Source organism: Zosterops lateralis (genome assembly GCF_965231275.1).
Source record: "Zosterops lateralis genome assembly, chromosome: 18".
In the NCBI taxonomy this organism is placed as follows: Eukaryota; Metazoa; Chordata; class Aves; order Passeriformes; family Zosteropidae; genus Zosterops; species Zosterops lateralis.
In genome coordinates this window covers 9,387,692-9,411,627 of record NC_139778.1, presented here as the reverse complement: position 1 = coordinate 9,411,627, position 23,936 = coordinate 9,387,692, and the positions used below count along the sequence as shown (strand labels likewise).

Here is a 23,936-nt window from a genome sequence, read left to right as displayed (position 1 = left end):
CCAACCCCACCGACAGCCAGAGCTGCCTGCAGTGCCACCACGGTGCTCTTACGTGCCAAATAATCCCTCGGAACACAGCACACGTTCCCACTTTACAAAGACACACAAAACTCCCCTGGCTACTGAGGTGAGTGAGATGCTCAAGCAGGACAATAATGTCAAAACAAAAAGATAAGAAAATAATAATATTTTAATATTATGTAAACACATGGACGCGGAACAATGTCAAAATATGTTAAAATATCTTGGACAACGATAATAATAATAATAGAAAATGGGGTTTTCTTCATGATTAAAAGTGAAAAAAAAGATATTGGGAAGGAGTAACAAAAATATTAGTAGAGCAAAGTCTACTTGCTCGGTAAGCAAGCTCAGCGTGGCGCCAAACCGTGTATCAAAAGAATAAATCTGTAATAAAATAATGATAAAAAAAAATAATGGAAGGAAGATACAACAAAATCCATGCTGCATGAGCTATGAATATGTTTTCATGAAGTTCATTTTTTTGTGCTAACAAAAGAACCACTCATCTTTGCATTATAATTTACAAGAGCTAAATCTTCAAACCTATTCAAAGCAGTCCATTTGGCAATCACAGAGATCCCGCCGATCCATCAGTTACCTGCAAAGGAGGAGATTTTTGTCAGTTATACCTCATAATCTTTATTATAAAAAACACAACAGGCTGAAATCAGGGCTGGGTCCAGTGGGCAGTGGGTCTGGAGCTTTCTATTTATCTAACAAAGTTACCTATGCTGGACTTACTACCAAGGACCTATGACATTTTCAGTTTCCAGTTAGCTTTAGCTAAATTCCTGTTAACAAAGAATTTAGGATTAATATTTTCACACAACTCTCACACTACTAACTTTTTCACAGTCGCTTAAATATCTCACAAGTGCTGACACTATTTTTACGAGCACGCATTCTTAGCTGCAGAAAAAACCCTCATGTGAGATATGAAACACCATCAATGCCTATAAATATACAGTAAAGATGGAGTGGCTTTCCTAGGAAGTTTCCTTGTACTCACCTCTCCACGTGAATCACTTACTCTAAAGGCACAGCCAGGCTTTTTATGGCTGCGGCACTTGCCATAATTTATACTGGAGGGTGTAAACGTCTCAAAGGGGAAAAAAAAAAATTCAGGCTCGTGGAGATCCGGTCCTTTGAAGATGTGATCTGTGTAATATTCTGCCTTGCATCATTGTTTTCTATCTTTAAAGGAGGTGGCATCACCGCAGAGCCGCAGCTGTGCTCATCCTCAACGTGCAGGCAAAGCCCAGACTTGCAAAGCACCTGCAGCTTCTCTAATCTCGCTCTAGCAGGACTGACTAAGCACTGGGGGAAACTTCTCAGGTGCCTGTTTACTGAAAAAAGGGAGCTTTTAAAACTGCACCCATCTTGGAGGGTTTGAATTAAGCCATAAGAGTTCAAGAACTGGGACCCACAGGTGTGAAATGGTACAAGTTGATCAAAGATAATCCCGTACTTTTTTGGCGTGGCAGACGTTCGGGTCTTCCCGGAGGAGTCTTTTCTGCAGAAAACTTACCTGCAAAACACATCCCACATGAAAACAGGGTACAAAATTCCAATTAATATATTTGAGCTCATTTCATAAAAGGAATTTTTCTAGTCTCTCCTGCCTAAATAAAATGCAGTGACACTTTAGCTGCGTAAAAGAATTAATATTTAATACAAGACTGTTCTCTTGGCTTCCCTGGCTCTGCTCTGCCTGTGCACTCTCTACTCCTTCAGGAGCAGAGTCAAACCTGTCGTTACACCCAGCTGGTGGCACCATCTGGGTTGTGCAAGGGCTTGGGAGCTCCCGTTCTCCTGGCAGCTCCCCATGGGATTCCTGTGTTCTGATCCCTGCACTTTTTCCTCTTGTGATGAAGGTACTCACCTGTTCCCCAAGTGTATGAGAATTAACACACTGCATCTCCTGTTGGCCATCTCACCAGGAGCAGACAATCAGGCAGCCAATCCTTTATATTTAGCAACATGTTTAGAAAACTTCACCCAAGCCTCGAGTATTTTCTTTTCCTGCTGTTTATTTTTATCCCCTGCACGGTGCTTTTACCCAGCCTACCCTCTTCTTCCTCCTCCAACAATAAATAATCCTGACAGGTGCAGGGATTCCAGTGCCCTTCTTGTCTGATGTTTTTGAACAGGAATTTCAACAATTTTCAAAGAGCAGGACACCTGTGCTTCAGAGAGAGCCCAGCTCCTCGAGCGGTCTCCGACACCAGCGCATGCGGAAATGCAGCGATGGATTTCTGGGAGAGCACACAGGATTTCATGTGTGGAGTTACTTTTACTCCTTTTGAAATGCTGTTGCTGCTTACAGGAGCTCTGCAGGTGGATATCAGGTTCTGCTTTTTTTATTTTTTTCAACTCATTAAAAGGTGTGGTATTCTTGTATTAGCTCAGAGTGATGCTTCCTACAAGGCAGGGCTGAGAGTCTTTTTAGGAGTCTTTAAAAATAGCTTTTTACTATCAACTGGAAATAGATCTCCCCAGTAGACCCTTAACTCTTTATTTCCCACAACTATTTAAATGAGGAAGAGCATCACTTCCATTAGGGAACCCTTGAGAGGGAAGCAGAACGTTTAGAACCAAAGGGTTGAAGTTGTGTCACTCCTTGCACATAGAAATGTTGAGTTTCCACTGTGAAAATTTCCTACTTCCACTAAAGGTGGCCTCTGCCAGGGGAGGTGTCCCATGCAGAGCAAAATATGCTATGGAATAACTCTCAATAATTATGCATTGCAACAAGAAAAAAAAGGAGAAAAACCCCAAGTACATGAAATTACCAATCAGCTCCATAGAGAAGATCTTCTCCATAGAGAAGGTTGCGTAAGAAAGATAAATGAGATGTTGCAAAGCAATAATTTCTTGAAAAATGGTCCTGAAAATTGGCATAAGGACATGGTGATAATGGGCCTAACCTTGTACTCCAGGTTTCTGCTCTTCCCAGAGCTCGGGGCAGCTCTGAGCCACCAGCTTGGCACTGTCCCTGTCCCAGTTTTTCCCTTCAGCCAGGACAGATCCCAGATCCCAGATCCCAGATCCCAGATCCCAGATCCCAGTCCCTCCCAGCTCGGTCATGCACAGTCCTGCAAACACTGGTGGCATTTTCCTTGGATTCCCGTTATTCCACAGCTATGATCACCCTTCGTTATGGCTACTTATCCTTCCTCATTGGAGTTCAGGCAATGATGACATTTGGTTTCCTTCCAGCTCCCAATACACTGAATAGAAAACCCCCAAATAACTTCTGTGAGAGCCATGAGTGAGAAATGCACCCAATTAATCAGCAGTTCCCTATTTCCAATGACATTCCTATTAGGATATTTAACAGTTCATAGAAATCATACTGATTCTGCATTAATCTAGAAGAACAGGTGATCAGCAATATTCAAGACAAAACATTACACAGCCTCTTTATAGAGGAAAATGTAAAAATATCATAATGATAATTTAGATAAATATCTTTAAAAAGTATCCAATTTGCTTTATTGCATAGGCTGGAAAGAAAATAAAATTATTTCTAATCCTCTTCTTTGCCCTCTATAGGCAGCCTTTAAATGATCCCTGCAGGAGAAACAGTGTAAGGAAGATGAAAGATAACTGTGAGCTGTATCTGAAAGGCTGAGGAAAAACCCCTAACACTGAATAAAGCACAGCTTTTCCTGGAAGAAAAGTCTGGGATCAAAAAATACAATATGGCAGCTCTCAAACTGGAGGAGAAAAGTTTTGTGAAATCTGACACTCAGTGAGAAGCATGTGAGTGCTGCCATAATTTGGTTTTGACACTTATTCAGTATTTCTGGCCAAATTTCAGATGGTCATAACCTCCTGTCAAGAAGAGATGGGTTTTATCCAGCCCAAAATGCTGAAGAATAAGAATTTACCTGAGATTTTAAAGATGAAATTGTGTCTTCAAGGTCCTTTTTGGAAGATGCTGGCATCAGCCCTTTGAGTATTTTTTCATATTCTTCTCTTATAGTAATTAACTGTAACAGAACAAAGAGAAATTTATGTAGAGATGGCTGCTCTTAAGATGCTGTAAATTTTTTTTTTGCTTCTTTTGCCCAAATTGGAGGTCAAATAAACACAGAATTAATTGTGCTATCAAAAGGGAGAGGGAAGGAGAGAGAAGAAAGATCAGCAAAAACCTGTAAAGAACAAAAGAGGTAAAGGAGACAAAGAAAGGCAAAAGAAAATGTATAAAAATATATATGGAGAGGAAAAAAAATGAGAAAAGAACATGGTCTGAAGAAGCAACAATCATGCTTAAATCCATCTGAACTGAGCATTTGCACAGACACACCTTGCAAACTGACAGTCAGAAGTTTTCTGTTTGTTCCTGGTGGGATCTGGACCAGGTCATTGGGGTGACATTTGTCCTTTGCTCCCTTGGACAAGATGAGTTACTGCTTTCCAAGATATATTTTACAAAATTTCTCAACTTCTAGGTGCTTTTGTGGACTTTTTATTATTATTTTTCATCCTGCAACTATTTTTTATTGCACTTTGTGCCTTCCTCAGCTTCATGGAGATTACAGAACTTTCAGTTAATAGATTTGAGCATCTTAGACCCCAAAACGAGGAGTCTGAATAGGGGGAAAATTTCATCTGCAACTTTATTTAACAGATGCTGAGTAAACAGGAGCTACAGAGCAGAGTTACATGAAGAGAGATCAGATGGAAGGGGTGGAAGATGTGCCTCTTATCTCTCCAGAGTGGTTGGATTTGATGAGTTTTGACCTGGGCTAATTTGGGGAGTGTGGTTCAGGTCAGCCCATCACGTTCCTCCTTGGCTGAATCAGGGCCTCACATCTGTACTTAACTCCCACACGGATTAACTGCTTAATTCGAATTAAACAAGGACTTTGGTGTTTTTCTGGATTAGCAGCTGAATATGTAAATAAAGGATCAAAGGGCTTCAATATCAGATTAACTCATAAAATATCTCGAAACTTTAAAATGTAATTTTTAAATTTTTTTGTTTTTGTTTTTCCCCATACCATTTGGTGCTGGCTTTTCATTCTCAAATGGCTGAAATCCACCACTGCAACCACAAATCCAACCCTCAGCCTCACACCTGAAGAAGCCACGAGCTCCAAATCCCAGCTCCCAGAGCTCCCAGGAGCTTCCACAGGTGAGAACCCGAGGCCGAGTTCATCCATCCCATGGGAAAAGGAGCTCTCGCCAGAACCTGCATTATGCACCGTGCAATTATCAATACAAAAGGAATAAAACAATCTGATGAAACGTTAGGAAAATTCTCCCTCTGAGTCACCCCGACAGGCGCAGGAGGAATCGCCAAATCTCTATGCAAATGGCCAATTAGAGGCTTTCCTTGGGAACTACAAGGAAGTGATGCCATTATGCAAATCTGAAGGGAAAAAAAAAAAAAAAAAAAAAAAAAGAAAAAAAAAAAAAAAGAGAGAGGTGAGACAGGAAACCTCGTTTGAACTCTGCTTGTGTATGAGCCAGCGATCAAAATTTATGTTTTTGAGAGCTACACCAATAAATTCATGCTACTATTTCTATCAAGGCTTCCAAAGTTATGCACAAGTGGGCTGCCAGGATAAATATTTTCTGAGCCAACAGCTCATTTGGGTGGGGACCTTGATAGAGCAGAAACATATATTTCAGTTGATTCAACATGTTCCATTTATTCTTGGTGAGACGAGACCAGAAACAGGCAGCCAGAGCAGCAAAACACTTTTATTTCCTGAATTTCAATTAATAATGATCTATTTAATGGGTAAGAGGACCTGGATGATCACCTGGCCAATATGCAGATGCAACAGAAGTTTTAATACACCTCTGTGAGGGAAATAATAATTTTTTTAATTGTGCAAGAGTTTTATTGCAACCAGCTCACTGGTTTTAACAGTTTAATGTGCACTTTTCCTCTAAATAAATGCTTTCACAATGCTGGGAACATTTGTTATTAACTTTGCAGAGCAGCAGAGGATCATTGCCTTTTGACAAAGTTGTTTCTCAGAAAGCCAGGAAGAAATATTGTATTGTGCTTTAAAGCATGGAGATATCTTACAGGGTCAGTGAGAAGGGACAGGGAAAATGAGAAACAAACCTGGTAGCTGCAGTTTGCCTTGGGGGCTGATCCCTTACTCTCTTTACAACAAGACATGCACTTTTTTTTTTTGCAGGGAAACCCTGTTCTTTTGGATACAATTCTGATTTATTTGAGCAGACAAAACATGCTACTTTCAGCTCTGCTCACTGCTAATGGCATCACAATAAGATGAAAATAAGTGCCCAGCTGTTTCCTGCCCTGTGATGGTAAACAACCTGCTGGTACTTTTGGCTTTGGCTGAAGTCACTATCAAGGTTTATTGACCCAAGAGATTAAAATAGTGCATGGCAAAAATCTAAACCACTTCTTAAAACTGAGAAATAACATCCAGTGGCCTAATGGGTACTCATTTTAATGGCAGAAGGTTTTTATTTTTTAACACTTATTTTTCACCAACGAAAGCTGTGTCTGCAGGGATAGGGGTTTTTTTGTGCCTTAAAGGCTTTTTTGTTCTTTTATAGCCTCAAGCTGCCTCCCTGGGATCCACAAATACTGTGTCTCCTCTTGCACACTTGAGGGACGTTTGAAATTGCAATTCTTCATCCCTCAGGAGGGCTTTAGTCAGCTGGATGAGGATGGCTCTATTTCATTTACTTGTGTTCGTTTTTCTTCGGTCCTGAGAAAGCTTTTTTTTTTTTTTTTTTTTTTTTTTTTTTTTTTTTTTTTAAAAATTCATTTTGGTGAGCTGATTTAATCCATGAACCCCCAGGAAGGTTTTATAGCTTTTAATATTAAGCTGCCACGCTGGTCTTTGTTTATTCAGGTTGGTGGGTAATATATGAGGTTTGGAGCTTGACCATCAATCATCTTTGGTGTCAGCAGAATGCTGAAGTTGCCACACGTAGCTCATGTGTGCTTGGTCGTGTGGTAAATCAGTAAAAAAATAGAGAGAAATAGTGACACAATTATATAAAGTGATGCAAAAAGGCAGAGGACTTGGAATTTCACAGACTACACTGAAATTGTATCAAGCATTGACTGTTCTCAAAGAGGTAAAAGTTGGGTTTGATGCCCAGAAGAGAAATATCCAAACCTGAGCTTCCCAAACCAGCCAACCCAATGCTTATCAGCAGAATCAGAGAATTGTTTAGCTTGGAAAAAGCCTTTAAGATCAAATCCAACCATGAACCAGCCCTGCCAGGGTCCCTCAGCACCACGTCCAGACTCTGCAGACCCTCCAGGGATGTGGCAACCCCTTCCCTGGGCTCTGCTGCAAAATCAGCTTCAATTTTACCCCTCCCAGGAGTCTTCTGCTGGCACAGCTCAGATCTGCAGGACTCATCTTCTCTACAAACCTCAGAGGGATGTTTAGGGGCTGGATTAGGAGCTGGTGGGAGCACAGGAACATGCTCCACTGGCTCCTCACTGTGCTCCAGTCCCTCCCCTTCCTTTCTGAAAGAAACAACCCAAGCACATCCAGGAGAAATGTGGCCTCTTCAAGGTGACCAGATGGATTTTAGCCATGTGCTGCCACCAGCCTGCAAAGCACAGGCTGTTCTGTGTCCCTTCCATGCCCTCCACCAGATCCTGCTCAGGTTCCCAACACCCAACTCTTCCCTCCTTACATCCCACAGCTCTGTGATGCTGAGTTCATCCCCATCTCATAAAAACCAGAAAATCCCAAATTCAAAAACCCCGAACAAATACAATCTTCTCCAGACCTTCCAGCTGTGAATGACTTTATCTGAACCAGGGGTGCGTAAAGAAACTTCAAAAGAAACTGAAGTAAATGAAGGGACCACAGAAAGTTGTTCAAGTTCCTTTAAAAAAAAATTTTGTCTTGAAGTTAATTTTGTGTTTATATCAGATAAGAATCAAAAGATACTTGCCTTAACCAGGGTGTTGTGGCTTTTTTAGTATCTTAATTTCTGCCTGTCTATAATATTTATGCAGGATAAATGTGTGCCAGGGAATAGTAGGATAGTTACAAAAAGGCATAGTTAGAATCTTTTAGTTGTTTTCAAATTTTCTCCATGTTTCAGGGTGAATAAGATGAGAAAAGTAATTTCCTGTCTCAAATCCTTTCCTATACCAACAGCTGTGTGCTGCAATGCCATTTAAAAGGAAAAACATCTTTAAAAAGGTTATGGATCTGTTCTGCAACATCTCTGAATGGAGACAGGAAAGATCTGCTGCAATAAACCTGAAGACAGGTGAAGGTTCCAAAAAGGTAAAAATAACCCCTTCAGTCTTAGGGAGATCATTTAATCTCAGAATAAAGTCTCCTCCTTCTAAATGAAGGTGGTAATAATAATAATAGTAGTAATAATAATAATAGTATTACATAGGTCAGCTTCATTCTGGTGAAGACTGCTGAAGGAATTTTCTGAAAGCCCTGTGAAAAGGGCAAGTGAAGGACAAAATACTACAATGCCATCCCAATTTAAAAAACACAAAACCCTAATCAACAGAAAAAAAAAAAAAAAAAAAAAGCAAACAAAAGAACCCACCAAAAAATAAAAACCAAAATGCAAGCAGAAAACCAAACAAACATGCAAAGAATGATTAATCACTTGTTGTTTGTGTCCTCCCTAATTGCAGGGCCTCCTCCTTTGCCTTTCAGCACTCCTGAAGTCTAAGTGAGCACAGCTCCACTCCTACAAAACCTCTGTGGGTCCAGATGTGCCCCTTCCTCCCTCAGCTGGCCTGGGGCACCCTGAGCAATGTCCCCAGCCCAGGAACAAACCAACCAAAAATCGGCAATTTCCTTAAATTTCACATCCCTCCGGCCTCTGTTGTAAGGGAACATTTAACTGGAGCTTGAAATCTTCTGAAATGATTTTTCCCAATGAAGAATCTAACGATGTATCAATTGTTTCAGTGAAGATCAAGGTCTGCACATTTGTCTTTTCAGAAAATTCAGAAAATATTCAAACATGAATATTGGCCGCTTTTGAGTCCCCATGCTCTCTGGTTCCAGGCAGAGGGAATTTTGACTCTCACTGTGCAAGGGCCATTGAAATATGGGTCTCCCAGATTCAGAGGAACAGTGTGCAACTCGATACAAATGTTCTTGAGTTCTTAAGGAAAGTAATGAAGGCCATAAATCCCACGGACCTGGCTCAGCTGAGAACAGCAACCGGGCGAGATCAGCTGAGCCAGTTGTTTTCTCAAGTGAGCACCACGTTGTTCTCCACTGAGAAAATCCTGCTAGAGCAGCTCCCCTGTTCTGACAGTTCCAATAAAAGATAAATTGGTGGCACAGCTGTCCCCTTTGTGTGTCTGTCTGCAGCCAGTAACCCATCCCAGCATCTGAGACGTTTTTGCCTTGTTGTTTTCCTGACCCACAGGGACTCCAGCCTTGCTGAGCTCCTCGCTGGGCACTGAGTTTGCTGCTCCAGGTCATTTTTTTTCTTTTCCCAACCTGCATCCAAGTGGCCTCATTACTTTGGTGGCTTGCGTTTCCATCTCTCTTCTCTTGAACAAGATCTCCCACCTGGAAAATCCTCTGGTTGTAGTTAAGCAATCTGAGTCCATATAATTCATCGCTGCAAAAGGAGCTTTTTGAAAAAAAAAAAACACCCACCAGTGGGCTGCATATGGCAAGAACAGCATTCCTGGGACTACACAACTTGGAGAGGAATAAAAGCTTTCACTGTCAACACCACAGAACAACCAGGAATGTTGTGGCTAGAAAATTCACGCTGTTCTCTCAGCCTCCCCCTCTCCAGGGCTCTGCTATTGTTCCAGCTGGGATTTGGAGGATCCCGGATTTATTTTCTTCTCCTTCCAGATGACTCATGGCAGATGCCATCTTTGTTCCCCCAGCACTCTTCCCCTCAGCTCCTGTCACTGCTGTCCCTTTGCTGGCCCAGGAGGTTGGATTGCAGCAGGAGGGCTGTCCCCTCCATGGGGTGAGGGGGACATGGGGGAGACCCCACTGACACCCCCTGATCCAGAGGAACCAGACCCAAACCAGCCCAGCTCCTCCCCAGTGCAGCTGAGAACACAGAATCACAGAATATTCTGGGCTAGAAGGGACCCACAAGGACCATCAGGTCCAACACATGGGGTTCATTTCTGCCCCTGGCCATTCCTAATGCACTATCAGGATAATTGAGTCTGAAATGAAGCTCTGAGCATCTCTGACACCACTGCTGGAACATATTTATGTGCTTCAGTTCTACATTCCAGCACGTGTCACCTTCCAGACAGTCCCTCCCATCCGGGGTGGCTCAGCAGGGAGAGGTTTCAGTGCCTCATTCAGGAGGTGCCCGGTGCTCCCCAAGGCCAGCAAGGGCTGACAGAGCTCAGCAGCAGCAGGATCAGGATCTGCATTTTCACACCCACAGTGTGAACAAGCAAAGCTCTGTAGATAATAATCAGAAGCTACTTTTACGACCACCATTTCCAAGAAGAAAAATCCAACCAGGGTCTCAACTGGAAAAGCAGCTGCCAGGCTTGCAGAGCCTCAGGGTTGGGCAAGGATAGGCAGTGCAGGAGAAACATGGTGGCACTGCCTGGATGGAATTCCCATGGATGGCATTTGGTGCTGATTAAGCTGACAACAAAATAGTACCTTAGAATTTACATGAAGGCAAAGATCCCCATAAAGTTGGTCTTTCCCTGTCCTTTTCAGCTCCATCTCCCAGAAAAAGAGACTGAGACAGTTCCCTAATTGAACAGACTTTGCTGGGAGCACAACTGGAGATGAGGTTTTGCTGCTCTGTTCTTGTGGCTCCTCCAGACACTCCATTCCCATTTCCTTTTAATTCCCTGCATTAAGCACCAGTATCACTGTTCCTTGTAGTCCTACTTTAACAGCTTCTGAGAGAGCAAAGTTCCCTTCATGGAGAATCTGTAATCTCACCACAGATCCTCTAACATGAGGTACTGCCCTCTTAAAAGGACAATCTCTCTCTTTCACTATTATTTAAGACAAAGAGCAAGAAAAATGACATTTTAAAACCACTCTCTAATTCCTGCACACTGCCATATGCCTCTATTCTCTTTTGGTAAAAATTCCCTTTTCCCTTTCAACTATTTGTCCTGTACTTTCTGTTTGCTGTTTTTCTCCAGCTGGCCACCAAGCTCCAATAATTCATTCTGTTCTGTTCGGGAGGTGTATATTTGTGTATTTTCCAGTTGTGTCTGATTACCAAAGCTAACATTTGATCACTGACTTCCACACATGCACCACTCTCCTCGACTCTTTTCCCTTTGACAGTTGCACAGTTGGTGAGAGCCTCCTCTCCTGCAGTTCCTGCCATATGGAGCTCCTGGGAACTTTTAACTCCATTGATTTCCAGCTCCTTTCAAATCCCACCTGCAAAGCTGTTTTTCTGCACTTGAATCTCAGGTTCTATCTCCTCCTGCTAATCTGAAACCTCATGCTATACAGAATAATTTACTGTATTATAATTCCCTTTCCTTTCACTGCTCACCATTAAAAGGAAATGATACACAAATATAAAATATGGCAAATGCAAAATCGTGATTTATCCTGACAATCTCAGTCTTAATTAAAAACTGAGGGGTGCTGTTGTAGTAAAGTGATTAATGAATATATCAATGGACTTGAGCATAAGGTAGACACCTCTTAAGGTAAAAAGTGGTAGAATTGGGCTCCAAATAATGTCTGTGGTCATTTATGGTACCTAAAATCCACAATGTTCTATCCCTGGAAGTGTTCAAGATTGGGCTTGGAGCAACCTGGTCTATGGTAGGTGTCCCTGCCCAGGACAGGGGCTGGGACTGGGTGATCTTCAAGGTCCCTTCCAACCCAAACAAAACCCTATGAAATCAACATTGCCATACACCAATGGGGCACCTATATCCATGAAAGGTGCCTGATAGAGAACCAGGATCAGAGTGATTCCTGCCCGGCAGCCTCTACTGGGAAGGATGAAAAGAGACCCAGAACCCCCTTAGAACTGTGGTCTGTGTGTGTGCCAAACAGCCCAAGCAGTGCTCCCACTCCCACTGGATTCTTCTTCACTGCTTCTCTGTGGCTCTCCAACATCTTCTTTTCAATAAAAAAAAGGCTTTAAATTTGAAATTTTCTCACCACAAGTAGTTAGAAAAGAAATCCTCTATTGTGCAGATGTGAAACCATCAGATTTTCAGCCTGTGGGGAGTTATGTCCCTCTGCCTCTGGTCCCCTGTTTTTTTTCACAAGGTTTTATGGTAGGAAAAGAGCTGAAACACACAGGTCCCTCCTGACCCAGTGCTGGGGGTGTCAGCAGAGCAGTGGATGGAGGAGATGACACAAGGTCCCTCTTCAGCCACACAGAACTGCACAAAAACACTCTTCAAATCCATCCATCCCTGCTGGTCACAGGCAGAAACTGCAGGAACTATTTTAACATGACAATATTTGGTGGTGCAGTTCCTGAAAGTCACACTGGAAATTTCTTTCAGGTTCTCATTCTTTTCCCCACGTCTCCAGAGGCTGCTGAGCCCCAGCAAGGATTGCTCTCAGTGAATCACTGCCATGGTTTAAGATCATCCATATCCAGGCTGGGCTTCCCATTTCTGTGAGAGCAGAAATGGGTCTCTGGGGGAGAAATTCTGGAAGCGTTTCAGTGACGTGGGTTGAAGCAAGTGGAGCAAACAGCACAATTTCATCACCACCTCCAGCCTGTACTGACTTGGTTGGATTTCAGTTTCCAAAGTGTCCCTTGGCTCGGTGACACAAAGGCTCCCTCCAACCTCCTCACCTCCAGCTGGCCACAAAGCCAACCTGGACTTTTAAATACCCTAATCCAGAGTTTATTTGTCTGATTCTGTGTGGCTGTAACATCTTCTGAGGATGACAACACTTTGAGGAAGTCTGGGAGTTTGAGGCAGGCATCCCAGGCTGCCATCTGATGGTATTTAAAACTCTCTGAGACCTTTAAAAGTCACAGAATCATGGAATGGTTGGTGTTGGAAGGGACCTTAAACATCATCTCATTTCAATCCCGCTGCCATGGGCAGGGACAACTTCCACTAGATAATTTCTAAGAAGAAATATGTCCAAAAAGCCCTAAACTAAAGAGCTAATATTACTCAAGTGTTCCAACCATCAGATTAAGAACTACTTGGGACTCATACCATGGACATCAAAGCCTATTGCTCATCTGTGTCTCACTGATTCCTTGCTCCCAGCTCCACAAATCCACTGGCAGCAGCACTATTCCCACCAAGGAGAAGGTGTGGCAAACCTTAGAAGTTTCCCTGTGCTACACAGCAACTGAAATTTCAGAAGGATGCATCACAGCATTCATCTGAGAACAAATATATTTAGTTGGCATGGAAACAGTAAGTTGGGCTGAATGTGGTAAATATCCAGCAGTCATAAAAAAAATCGAGCAAGTCAGGATAATAAACATTAGAAACGAAAACTGGCTGAATGCTTTTGAATCATGGCTCTTTTACAATTATCACTCCTGTTTTCATTTGAACATGAGTGAAATCCACTTAAACTAAGCTGCTCCACTTTATGCCAAATACTTCTGTAACATCCTCATTCAGATAACTCCTTTCTCCTTCTTTTATAATCTTTTTTAGGAAAAAGAAATTAAAGGCTGAAAACCTCCATTGCCATTCTCCTTTATTTCCTCAGCAATACTAATGAATTGAACATAATTGATTTTCTGTCTCAGAATCTCCTTTAAAACTCTATTTATGACTTGTCTGTTTGGAGGTATCCCAATGGTTTGAGTATCTATAGTGTTGCTGCTTCAGTTGTTTCCAAACACAAGGAACTTTTTTCTCCTCTGTTATCTCAAATTTTATATCACACTCAACCCAAATCTATGGCTAGAAACATTAGAACAAGGAATGAAAAGAATAGGATTTTTTTTCTGAGAAAATCCTTGCGTGTAATTCCCAAAAGACAGATTCTTGGAGCTTTTTAGTAAACTGAGTTGGGGAGATTACCCTTCAAAAAAGAAATTGAAATGAAATGAATGCTAAAAAAATCTAGGTAGAAAAAAAAAAAAGATCACTACCATGAATTTTTATACAGGCCCCAGTTCAGCAAAACTTGTTGCAGATGCCTAAATTCCTGGGTTCATTAAGCTCTCAGTGATGTGTGTCATTCTTAATTACACATTCACAGGATGTAGAGCCTCCTGTATGAACAATGGAGATTTTTTCACGATGACTGACAAATGCACAAAGCCGCAGGACTCAAGAAATAATGTTTAGTAGGAAATCTTGTCTCCCATTAGATCGAGGCACACATCAGAGACAACCAAGGGATACATTCACTCCAAAAGTGCACGATACAGGAACACAATGGGATCACTGGACAGGAAGCTGATCCCATAGTTATGTAGGACTGAGATATAAGAAACTTCACTGCTGCTTTGCAAGGAAATGCTTTGGACACACCCAAATCTGCCAGAAACTTTCTCAGACTGAATTTATAGTCTTGTGACCATCTATATTCAACAACAACAATATATATATAAAACTATGTATTAAAGTTTTCATATTAACTGCCAGTTTATGTCTTTCCATGAATACAATTTTCATTTATGTCTCAAGCAGCTGGACATCTAATTTTTAAAGGAAACATCCAACATTTTGACCTGAAGAAAGATGGTACAGCTTTGGGACTCCACTCTTGAAGCTCAGCATTACACTGGAAAACAAGGACAGAGACAGGACAACCTTTATGGAAAAGACCAAATTATTTACTTTTGAGAAATGTCATTGGAACCCATCACCCAGAGATCGTTGCCATATGGCACCACTGGTGAGACAACACAGACACCAAGTGACTGCACCGACCCACGCTGCAAAATGGGAGAGAGAAAGAGAACAGGAGTAAACATGAATTCATCCAAGAACACAAAGTATGGGAATGGAAAAGCTCCACAAAAAATCCAGCTCCTCTCCAAGTGCAGCGCCACGCTCGCCTCCAGAACAGCTCAGGGCTTGCTGACAGCCCAGTGTATTTCCTCCCCTTTATTTATAGGATAGTTTATTTATAGGATAGTATTTATAGGATATAGTCTCTCTGGATGATTATAATAACCAAAGGTTAAGCCTGTGCGATCACCAGAGGGTCGCTGTGACAAAGAGTTAAACTTTGTGGCTCTGTCAGTCACTCTTAAAGGCTGAAGAGTTATGAGGACATTGCACTGGAAAAACGGCCAACATGGAGCACTAAGATACCACCCAACAAGCCATAACGAGAAACAGCTTTTTAGTTTTAATTAAAAGCACAACAAAATGTTTTTTCATGTCTCATTCATTTGTTTGTTGTTGTTATAGAATCAAAACACAAGATTTTTTCTTTTTAATGAAAAACAGAAGCTCTTTAACCCTCTCTCCTCCTTATTTATAGACATGTAAAAGCTTGGAAAAGTGGCTTTTGTAATGGCGCCAGCACAAATCTCCATGTTTTATGCAATTCTGATTCACACAGTATTTGGTAAAAGCAGAAAGCAAGTTACTGCCCTGAATATATCAAGCCCCTGATCGGCTGATGAGTTGTTAACTACTGTTAACACTTGATGAACATGTTTACAGGTAGCCTGGCCAAACCCAGTAACTGGAAACATGTCAGAGCTGTCGCTTTTGCATTTTTCTTCTGGAGAGATAAGCAGAACTAATGAATTAACCGGTCACAGAGGAGACAAGTAACAACTTCCAAAATGTTTGTCTGCAAAATAGACCAAAGCCACCTAAACCAAACCAGCTTCAGTGGCTCCAGCTGCTGCAGAGAAGTCCCAGTGGATGAAATGCAGAGACAAGACCATTGAGGAACTTGGATATGAGCGCTACCAAATCTGCCAACACATCAAGTCCAAAGATGGACAGCCCAGTGTAATTCAAATAACATTCCTGTTCCGTTATGCTGGGGAACAGGATGTTACCATCTGAACTAGTCCTTCATTAATTAAGTCTGGACAGGAGAGTTCTGTAGATTGGTTTGGAGCAGATGCTCATGTAGGAGGAAACCCTGAAGGCACCCTGTGAATTTGCATGTGCAACCTTCTACCTCTGTTTTCATGAGTCACTTTTTATTTCTTCTTCTGGATCCTTCTCAAAACGGGCCAGAGGAAAAAAAAAAAAAAAGGCAAAATGGTAGTGGCAGAGACTAAAGAAAAACATGAAAAAGGAAAAAAAACTTGGAAGAGGACACCCCTCACAGTGTGCAGCCAGTGCTGTTCCCTGGGAGGGACAACCATGCTTTAAAGAGCTGATTTTCCTCCTTCTTTTCCAGGAGACTCTGAAGCCAAAATGCAATGCTTGTAGGCCAGCTCACTCACTACACCAACCCCTCCAGTGCTGCAGGCACTGCAGCTAAGGATGAGCCTGGCCCAACATCTGGATTTGGGAGGCAGAGGGGGGACAGAAGGGAACAGCTCATCACTGACACTCCAGAGAGGAAATACATCAATTAAACACCAAGTGGGACAGAGAATGCCCATGTGCCAGTAGGATGACAAAGCTGAGGAAAAAATATTTGAAGTTAATGATTATTAATCTTCTATACCTACCCCAACCAATTATTCCTGCAGGTAAAGAGTTAGAAATGCTTTATGTAGGATATATGATGTAGATACTGTTTACTCAGCACCGAATAAAGTTCTCAAATGCTTCAAAACCTGATTTGTATTAGAAACATATAAATTCCTCTCTGATTCAGGCATTCATCACCTGCATATTCTCCTGAATATTTCAATTTAATCTGGTTTGAATGCAGATGATTGATTTTCTGTTCCAACACTGCCTGTAAACACCACACTCTATTTTGCTCAAAGCACACTAAATAATCTCTGACTTCACTGGAAGTGTCCAGAAAAAATTTAGCACTATTAATCATCTGAAACTGTTCACACACATGTTTGGACAATGAATGGAGAAGATCAGGACTAAAGATTATTTTTAGCTGTTATTGTCCAATTATATTTCTCTTCATACAAACCATTAAAGAACAGGTTCCAATAGTCTCAGAAACCTCTATTAAAACTCTACAATCAGTTGCAAACAGTTCAAAATAAATGCATCATTTAACAGCTAGAATAGCTGAAATACCAACTTGCAATAGAGAGCAGCAGATAAGTATTTGCCTGAAGGGTTCAGACAGTTTAATTCTCTTTTATTACCAACAAAACAGAAAAGAAAGCTAGCTGAGAATTTTGCAGGAAAATATGTGCTCTTGCTTTGAAGGAAAGGATTATTTTTAACTATTGCACCTCCTTGCTCAAGGGGTGGGGGACAGCACCCAGTACCTGCTCCTGGGACTTCAGCTCGTTGTGCTGGAGCCTCCTCTGAGCATCATAAAGCTGCCCACGGTAATTCTCCACCTCCTCCTCCAAGTCCTGGAACAACAGCAAGGGATGCAAAACACACGTGAGAAACACGGGATGGCAGCAAAACTTCCAAGTGACGTCTTCCAACGAGCTGGGGAAGGAAGAGGAGCACTGTGAGTCCAGCTGAACTTGGTGCTAAGACATGACAGAGGCAGTTTGGCCACTCAAAAAAGTTACTTTGCACTGGTGGGACCATTGACTGAACAAGAGTAGTTACATTTTAAAAGTCCTACCTTTTATAGGCTACTCATCCTTAAAATATATTATTGTTATATCTTCTTATAGACTATTCATCCTAAAAATGTAAGAAATATACCCTCAAAGGTTGGAAGGCAAATGGAAATATTGCAACATTTGCATTTGCAAATGTCCCAGGTTTTTGTTGTCATCCTATCTGCACAACCTGAGCTTCCTAGGAGCAGTTTTGCAGTGTACCAACAGTTTTTTTTCTTCAAGCAAGAATAATCCTCTCCCTGGAAAACAATGTCTGGAATTTGGAGTGGAAATGTATTCCATATTACTGAAGTGGGATGCTGGCTGAGATGAGGGGCTCCCCTCCTCCTGCCCTGGAGTCAAATCTAGCATGGGATCTATAAATGAAGTATAAATGGCAATAAATAAAAGGAATATTATGATTGTGTCACTTTACCACAACTACTCAGTCTTTATTTAGTTCAAAAGTAATCACTCCTAAACCCAAGCTCATAAAATGCATAGACAAATTTATTTTGTCATGATTGTTCTCCTTATATATTTATTTTTATTCCAGCAGTCACTCAGAGCCTTGATCTTTTTTGTTACATGCTTAACAAAGGAACAGCGTGCCCCAAGGAACTGATAGTCTGTGTTATTTCTAACAGATACACACCAAACAAACAATACAAAGTTTCAAAGATTTTTTTTTTTTTTTGTTATTGTTGTTTGTTTTGAAAGTTTCCTCCTCATTGTTGGATGTTTGAATACACGCTTAACATTTACTTACACATTTACTAAAAGCTTAGTGATGTTGTCAGCTTGAATAAAGGCATTGTTAACTGCAAGTGCTGACTCCAAGCAAAGTGCACAATGTGGATGGGGGATTGACACCAGCACAGAGGCGGCTGTGGCTGCAGAAAGGGAATATTTTGAGTTATCTTTTGTATGGCAGGAAATCGGGGCATTGATACCCATCAGTGAAAAGCAGCACGGGGCTGGACCCGGGAAGGGGCTCGTGCTGCAAATGTCACTGAAGGAGCCTCCAGTGCTGCTTTAAAAAAAGCTGAGCTGCACAGGGACCTTCTGCAGGGCACTCTGGAATCACAGAATTGTTCAGGCTGGAAAAGACCTCCCAGATCATCGAGTCCAACCTTTGATCAACCCTGCAATAGTCACTCAATCGTATCACAAAATGCCACGTCCACTTGGTTTCTGAACACTTCAGGGATGGTGACTCCACCACTTCCCTGGGCAGTTCCAGTTCTTGGCCACACTTCCAGTGAAGAAATTTTTCTTAATATCCAACCTAAACCTCCCTTGGTGCCCCTGCCTTTCCCTTGAGAGGAGAGACCAACGACCCCATGGACTGAGGGAGCTTTGCAGGACCTGCCATATGGTTAATGTTTGTCTCCCAGCAGCCCAGGGTACCTGTACACAACTCAGGATCATTAAAAGTCCTCGTGGTGCAAAGATTTAACAGCAAAAATGCCTCGCTCTTTTCCACAGCACCGAAATCCTGCACTCTCCAATAATTTACAGGATAAAACTGCTATTGAGATAAGATAAGAGGACTACTTATGATAGATCTTGCACGCTGTTTTGAAGTGATGCCAGGCATTAACTTTAAAGTCTTAGAGCTGTAAGACTGTTACATGTTCTGATGCCAAAAATTGTAACCAGACCCAAGCATGAACTTCAAATCTGCCCAGGGACTTTTATGCTATCACAGCTTCTGAGAAATGTTGAAATCCAGGCTTTGAATACATAACCCATCTTCAATACTCAACAAGTCTTGCAGTACCAGGAATTTGCATTAATATAATGAAATATATGTGGGAATTCTGTGGGAATTGTAGGCTTTTTGCTTTTTGTACATCTATCTTGTGAGGTAAAACACAAACAAGGATAAAAGCTAAAATGAGCAATGTAGAAATGCAGTAAGGAGCAGGGTCATTCCACAAATCAGGAAGATCACCAAAACCTCAATTAATTGGACAAAAATCCTGCCACAACCCCAAAGTGTCCATTCATAACCAGCCCAGGATGACTCTCAGGAACATTCCTGGAGCACATTTTGGATAAACTACAAAGTATGACCCATCTTCTCCTGCTCTTTCAGGATCAGCTTTTCCAGCCCAAATGGTGAAAAATAAGGAGGGAGGAAACCTCATCACACATCACTCATCTTTCCCTTGTGCTCAAGAGCAAGTTTGAGTCTTCCCCTGGACTTTGAAGCTGGCCAAGAGATAGCATTTGATTGTATAAATACATGTGAGTCCACATATATGTGTTTGTGCCAGAGAACAGATTTGTATCACTCCCATCTGCAGGTCCTGAGCACGAAACTGGATCTCAAACTGTTCCTGCACAGGACAGAAACGCTGTGGTGGCAAAAAGAACTGGGGCCCTGCTCCTTCCTTCCTTCACTTCTCCATTTTTACCTCTCTTCTTTACAACAAACTTCTTCTGCAGAGGATAAAATGAGAGGTTCCTTTAAATCTGAGGGCTTGCAAAGCATCTGAAAGTCATTTAATTTGGGAAATTCAGATAACACAGCCTTTGTTAGGTTCACCTACTCTAGATGGTGTTTGCCAGCACGGAGCACACATGTTTTATTTCATTAGGAGAGCAGAAAATGTCTTAAATTTAAATTTAGAAAAGAGGTATTTTTACTATAGCATGTAAGTACAGCAAACTAACAACTCTTCCAGTTATCCATTCACCATTTGTCCAAACTAGAATTTACTGTATGAACTCACAGATTTTTCCAATCACCTCGTAACTGGCTGTTGGCAGGTTTTGTATTGGGATGGCAAAAAAAAACAACACAGCAAACTCCTTGGATCAATCACAAATACCTTTAACTGGACCCTTTTTGGACTATTGCTGTGCTGCATAAATTCCACGAGTAATTAATGTTCATTTGAGTATTCCAGCTATTCTATCAGCCCAATGGCAAAAAAAAAAAAAAAAAAAATAATACCAAAAGTTCAGCATTTCATCAAAGCCGTGCCAAAATGAAAAAAAATATCATCAAAATCTCATGGTTGCTGTAGATTCCTGCATGGGATTAACTCTGCAAACAGCAATTAGAAATAGGCAAGTTTGTTGCCCGTGATTTTAATTTTCTAGGAGGGATCATGAGAGGTGTCATGAATAATGCACCTTTTTGAAGATCACACTGAAAATTCTCTCTGTAGTCAAAAAAGCCTCACATGCAGTGGCCAGAGCCTGAATGCTGATGGCAATTCCTGAAGCTACCAGAACCTCAAATCTTTCTCTGAATCAGGCAGGGAAGCTTTTGCCATGTAGAATACTCTTAAAAAAAACAGCAGAGGACTAACCCCAGGTACACCCCAGAACATCTCTTTTGTAAAATTAAACAATGTTTTGTTTTGTTTAGAAATGCAGTTTCTATTCTACAGCTTCAAAGTGTCGCATTTTGCCCAAAGAGCAGCAGAGCTTATGATTAATAACTGCTGAGATGAAGAAAAAGGGATTAAAAATAAAAATCCAGGCCAATTTTTAAGCGTCAGAGGCTTTCTTCCCCCCTGAACAGGAAACAAAACTTAACTTATTTAGTTAAATTTTCCCTGATTCGGATGAATTCCCCTCCCTCAGCTGTGCAAAGCTGACTTGCATCACTCTTATAAAGACAATATTTTTTTTTGTTTTTCAGTTAAACGGGCTTTCAAATGCCATGTAAACATGTTTGCTGTTGAATGTCTACACCATACCTGACCTTGGAAGTGCTTTGTGTTGGCCAGAGAACAAAGAAATCAAATGTTTTGCTTTCCAGCCCAGATATCCTACACTTTGAAAGGCTCTTAAAAATGTAAATGAGATAATAAGCTCCATTGCAACAATGTGGGTGAATTACTAGCTGGAGAAAGGGAAAAACTCATTTGATTTATTTCTAAAAATGGAAAGCTTCCTAAAATAAAATCATATTGTTTGGGTCTCACACAGCATCGAGAGGCATGGGAAGGATGGAAGGGAAAAGTAACGGCGTTGAGGAGGTGCCGCTGGAATATTCCGGGCAGATTTGGGGGACCTGGAGTGAAGTTTGTGGATGAATCCATCACATCCACTGGGATCCAGAGCCACTGGACACTGATGTGGAAGGAGAAAGGAACCTCTGAGCTGCATGTCTGGGTAGGCACCTTTTATTCCCCCCTTTATCCCACTGTGGACGGATTATCTCCAGTAAAACGTTCAACGGAGTTTATTTCAGACCCAAATGGAATTTATTTCAGACCCAAATGGAATTTATTTCAGACCCAAGGGAGCAGCACACGTGGGGTTTGGGCCTGTGAGGCTCCAGGAGAGCTGGGATGATGCACAGGATCAGAGGAATTCTGTGGGATACCTGAGGGGCAGATTGAGGCTGGGAAAAAAGGTGGTTTTTCAAAAAAACCTCCAACTTGTAAAGCACAGAGTTTTGACAAGGAGCCCTAAAGGGACAAAAAGGTGCAGTGCCAGCATTCCAAAATCCCTTGTCAAGGCAGGAATTAATTTTTGGTGTTAGTTGCAGGGCTTAATCTAAATCAACTAAAAGCTGGTAAGAGAAAGAGTTTGAAGAATCCCAGGAACAAGTATGGAATGGGAATGAAGGAAGGATTTGGTCTTTAATATATGAAAACTGATTTGATTATCCTTTAACCACAGCATATTTTTCAAAAGTGTTGGATTCCCTGAAAGAAAGTTCAATTCTGAATAATTATATAAACAGAAACAATTACAGTTTCTAATTCCTTTGTATTGATTACGACTGTGAAGAAATTATTAACAAATGTGAGATGTTTTCCTTCTTTAACCTGAAATAATTTCCTATTTTTTTGTATGTTCCTGAGAGCAGATAAGGCTTGATTCCTGATCCCATCACATCCATGGGAAGTCATGGATCACAGCCATTTACCTCTCTGCTCTGAGGGTTGAATAAATAAGTGACACTTCCAAAACAAGGAAAAATCTCCTTTTTTTGAAATATTTTATCCCAATAAAAAACATTAAGCTTCAAGGTATTTTGACTTTGAAACAGAAAGCACCAGCAGAAAAGTTGCTGCTCATCCTGATCAGATTATGCCAGATAATGTCAGAGTCTTTTTTTTTTTCTCAGAAATATGTAATTTTTATTTGCAACTCTGCACATATGGATGTGCATCTGTATCAAGAAAAGCCCTTGAAATTTATGACCAGTGCAGAGAAAAGCTACCACTAAAGGTAGTGAGAGTTAGCACTTTTCATCTTCAAAGAATTTTTTCAAATGTTACCAAATTAATATAATTAGTTAATGAAAGATGCAGTAATAAAAGCTACCCTAATTACCTACTGTAGTCTTAATTATCTCCTTACTAATGCCCACAGAAGAAGGCTTCCACTTTACATCCTCAAAACATGTGCCAACAATAATTCTGAATACAGGCCTCTCTTCAAGTGCCTTCTAAATTCAAATTACATCCATTGATGTGTTTTCTCTCCTCGTTCATGAGAAGAAAATCTCTGGAACTTGGAGGGGAAAAAAAACCCCATGTGGATGATAATAAAAATTAAAGAGAATTTTCTTCCAGAAATACACATGGAGATGCTTTAAAATTTTGTCATTAAAACATTTCATTTTCAAAATTTTTATGTCTCCACAAAGCCAGAATTATGGGGTGTCTGGGCAAAAACTTCTTTACATTAAGTGGTCTCACAATTTAGAGTCAAATACAATTCTATCCAAAGGAAGCAGCCAAGAATCCCATCCAGATTTTTAAAAACAATCATTAATTTTGCTAACATATTTCATGGAGATAAATAGATTTATCTGGGTTTATTACTACTATAAATAAATTGAGCGAGTATATCTGTGAAGCCCATTGATGTAATGCCATGAGTCAGAGCAAAACAAGGATGTTTTAAAAAGTGAAAAATATTGATGTTGGAGCCAAATTGTTGGGGCATCCTCAAGGCTTTCTGGGTTTTCACTGAGCTCTTGCCCATGACACTGCAAACAAAATCCTCTGTACTTGGAGTTCTCCCTTGGTTTTGGTGCAAAGCAAAGGAAATCTTCTGGTTTTAACCTAATACATATGTTTGCTGTTCACATATGGCAAAATTCCTTTCTGGTGGGAACTTTTTCGCTGTTGTTGCAACACACTATATATCCAAAAAGTTCCCTTTGATGTTGAACTATTGCTCCACGACTCATTATGCTACTGATTCAATATGAAAGGCAAAATTTCTGCGGTTTCTGTTAAAACAATGGCTTTGTTTTTGCAAACAAAGTTTTCCACAACCTATATGTAGGGGCCAACATTACTGCAAGAGAAAAGAAAATCTATTATTTTACACAGAAAATAGTCAGGGTGTTTAATAACACAAATTAT

At 41.0% G+C, this 23,936-nt stretch overlaps 1 protein-coding gene across 4 annotated transcripts in view; it reads right to left on the bottom strand.

The window, feature by feature from the left end:
* Positions 1-210: 210 nt before the first annotated feature.
* Positions 211-23,936, bottom strand: part of CEP112 (centrosomal protein 112) — a 154,521-nt gene continuing 130,795 nt past the window's right edge. For all 4 annotated transcript variants that reach the window (XM_083874642.1, XM_083874644.1, XM_083874643.1 and 1 more), the window contains 4 exons: positions 17,290-17,379; positions 3,918-4,019; positions 1,493-1,552; positions 211-622 (listed from right to left, as the gene is read on the bottom strand). In XM_083874642.1, coding sequence (XP_083730768.1) covers positions 593-622; positions 1,493-1,552; positions 3,918-4,019; positions 17,290-17,379 — 282 coding nt within the window. In that variant the 3' untranslated portion in view covers positions 211-592. The remainder of the gene's footprint in view (positions 623-1,492; positions 1,553-3,917; positions 4,020-17,289; positions 17,380-23,936) is intronic.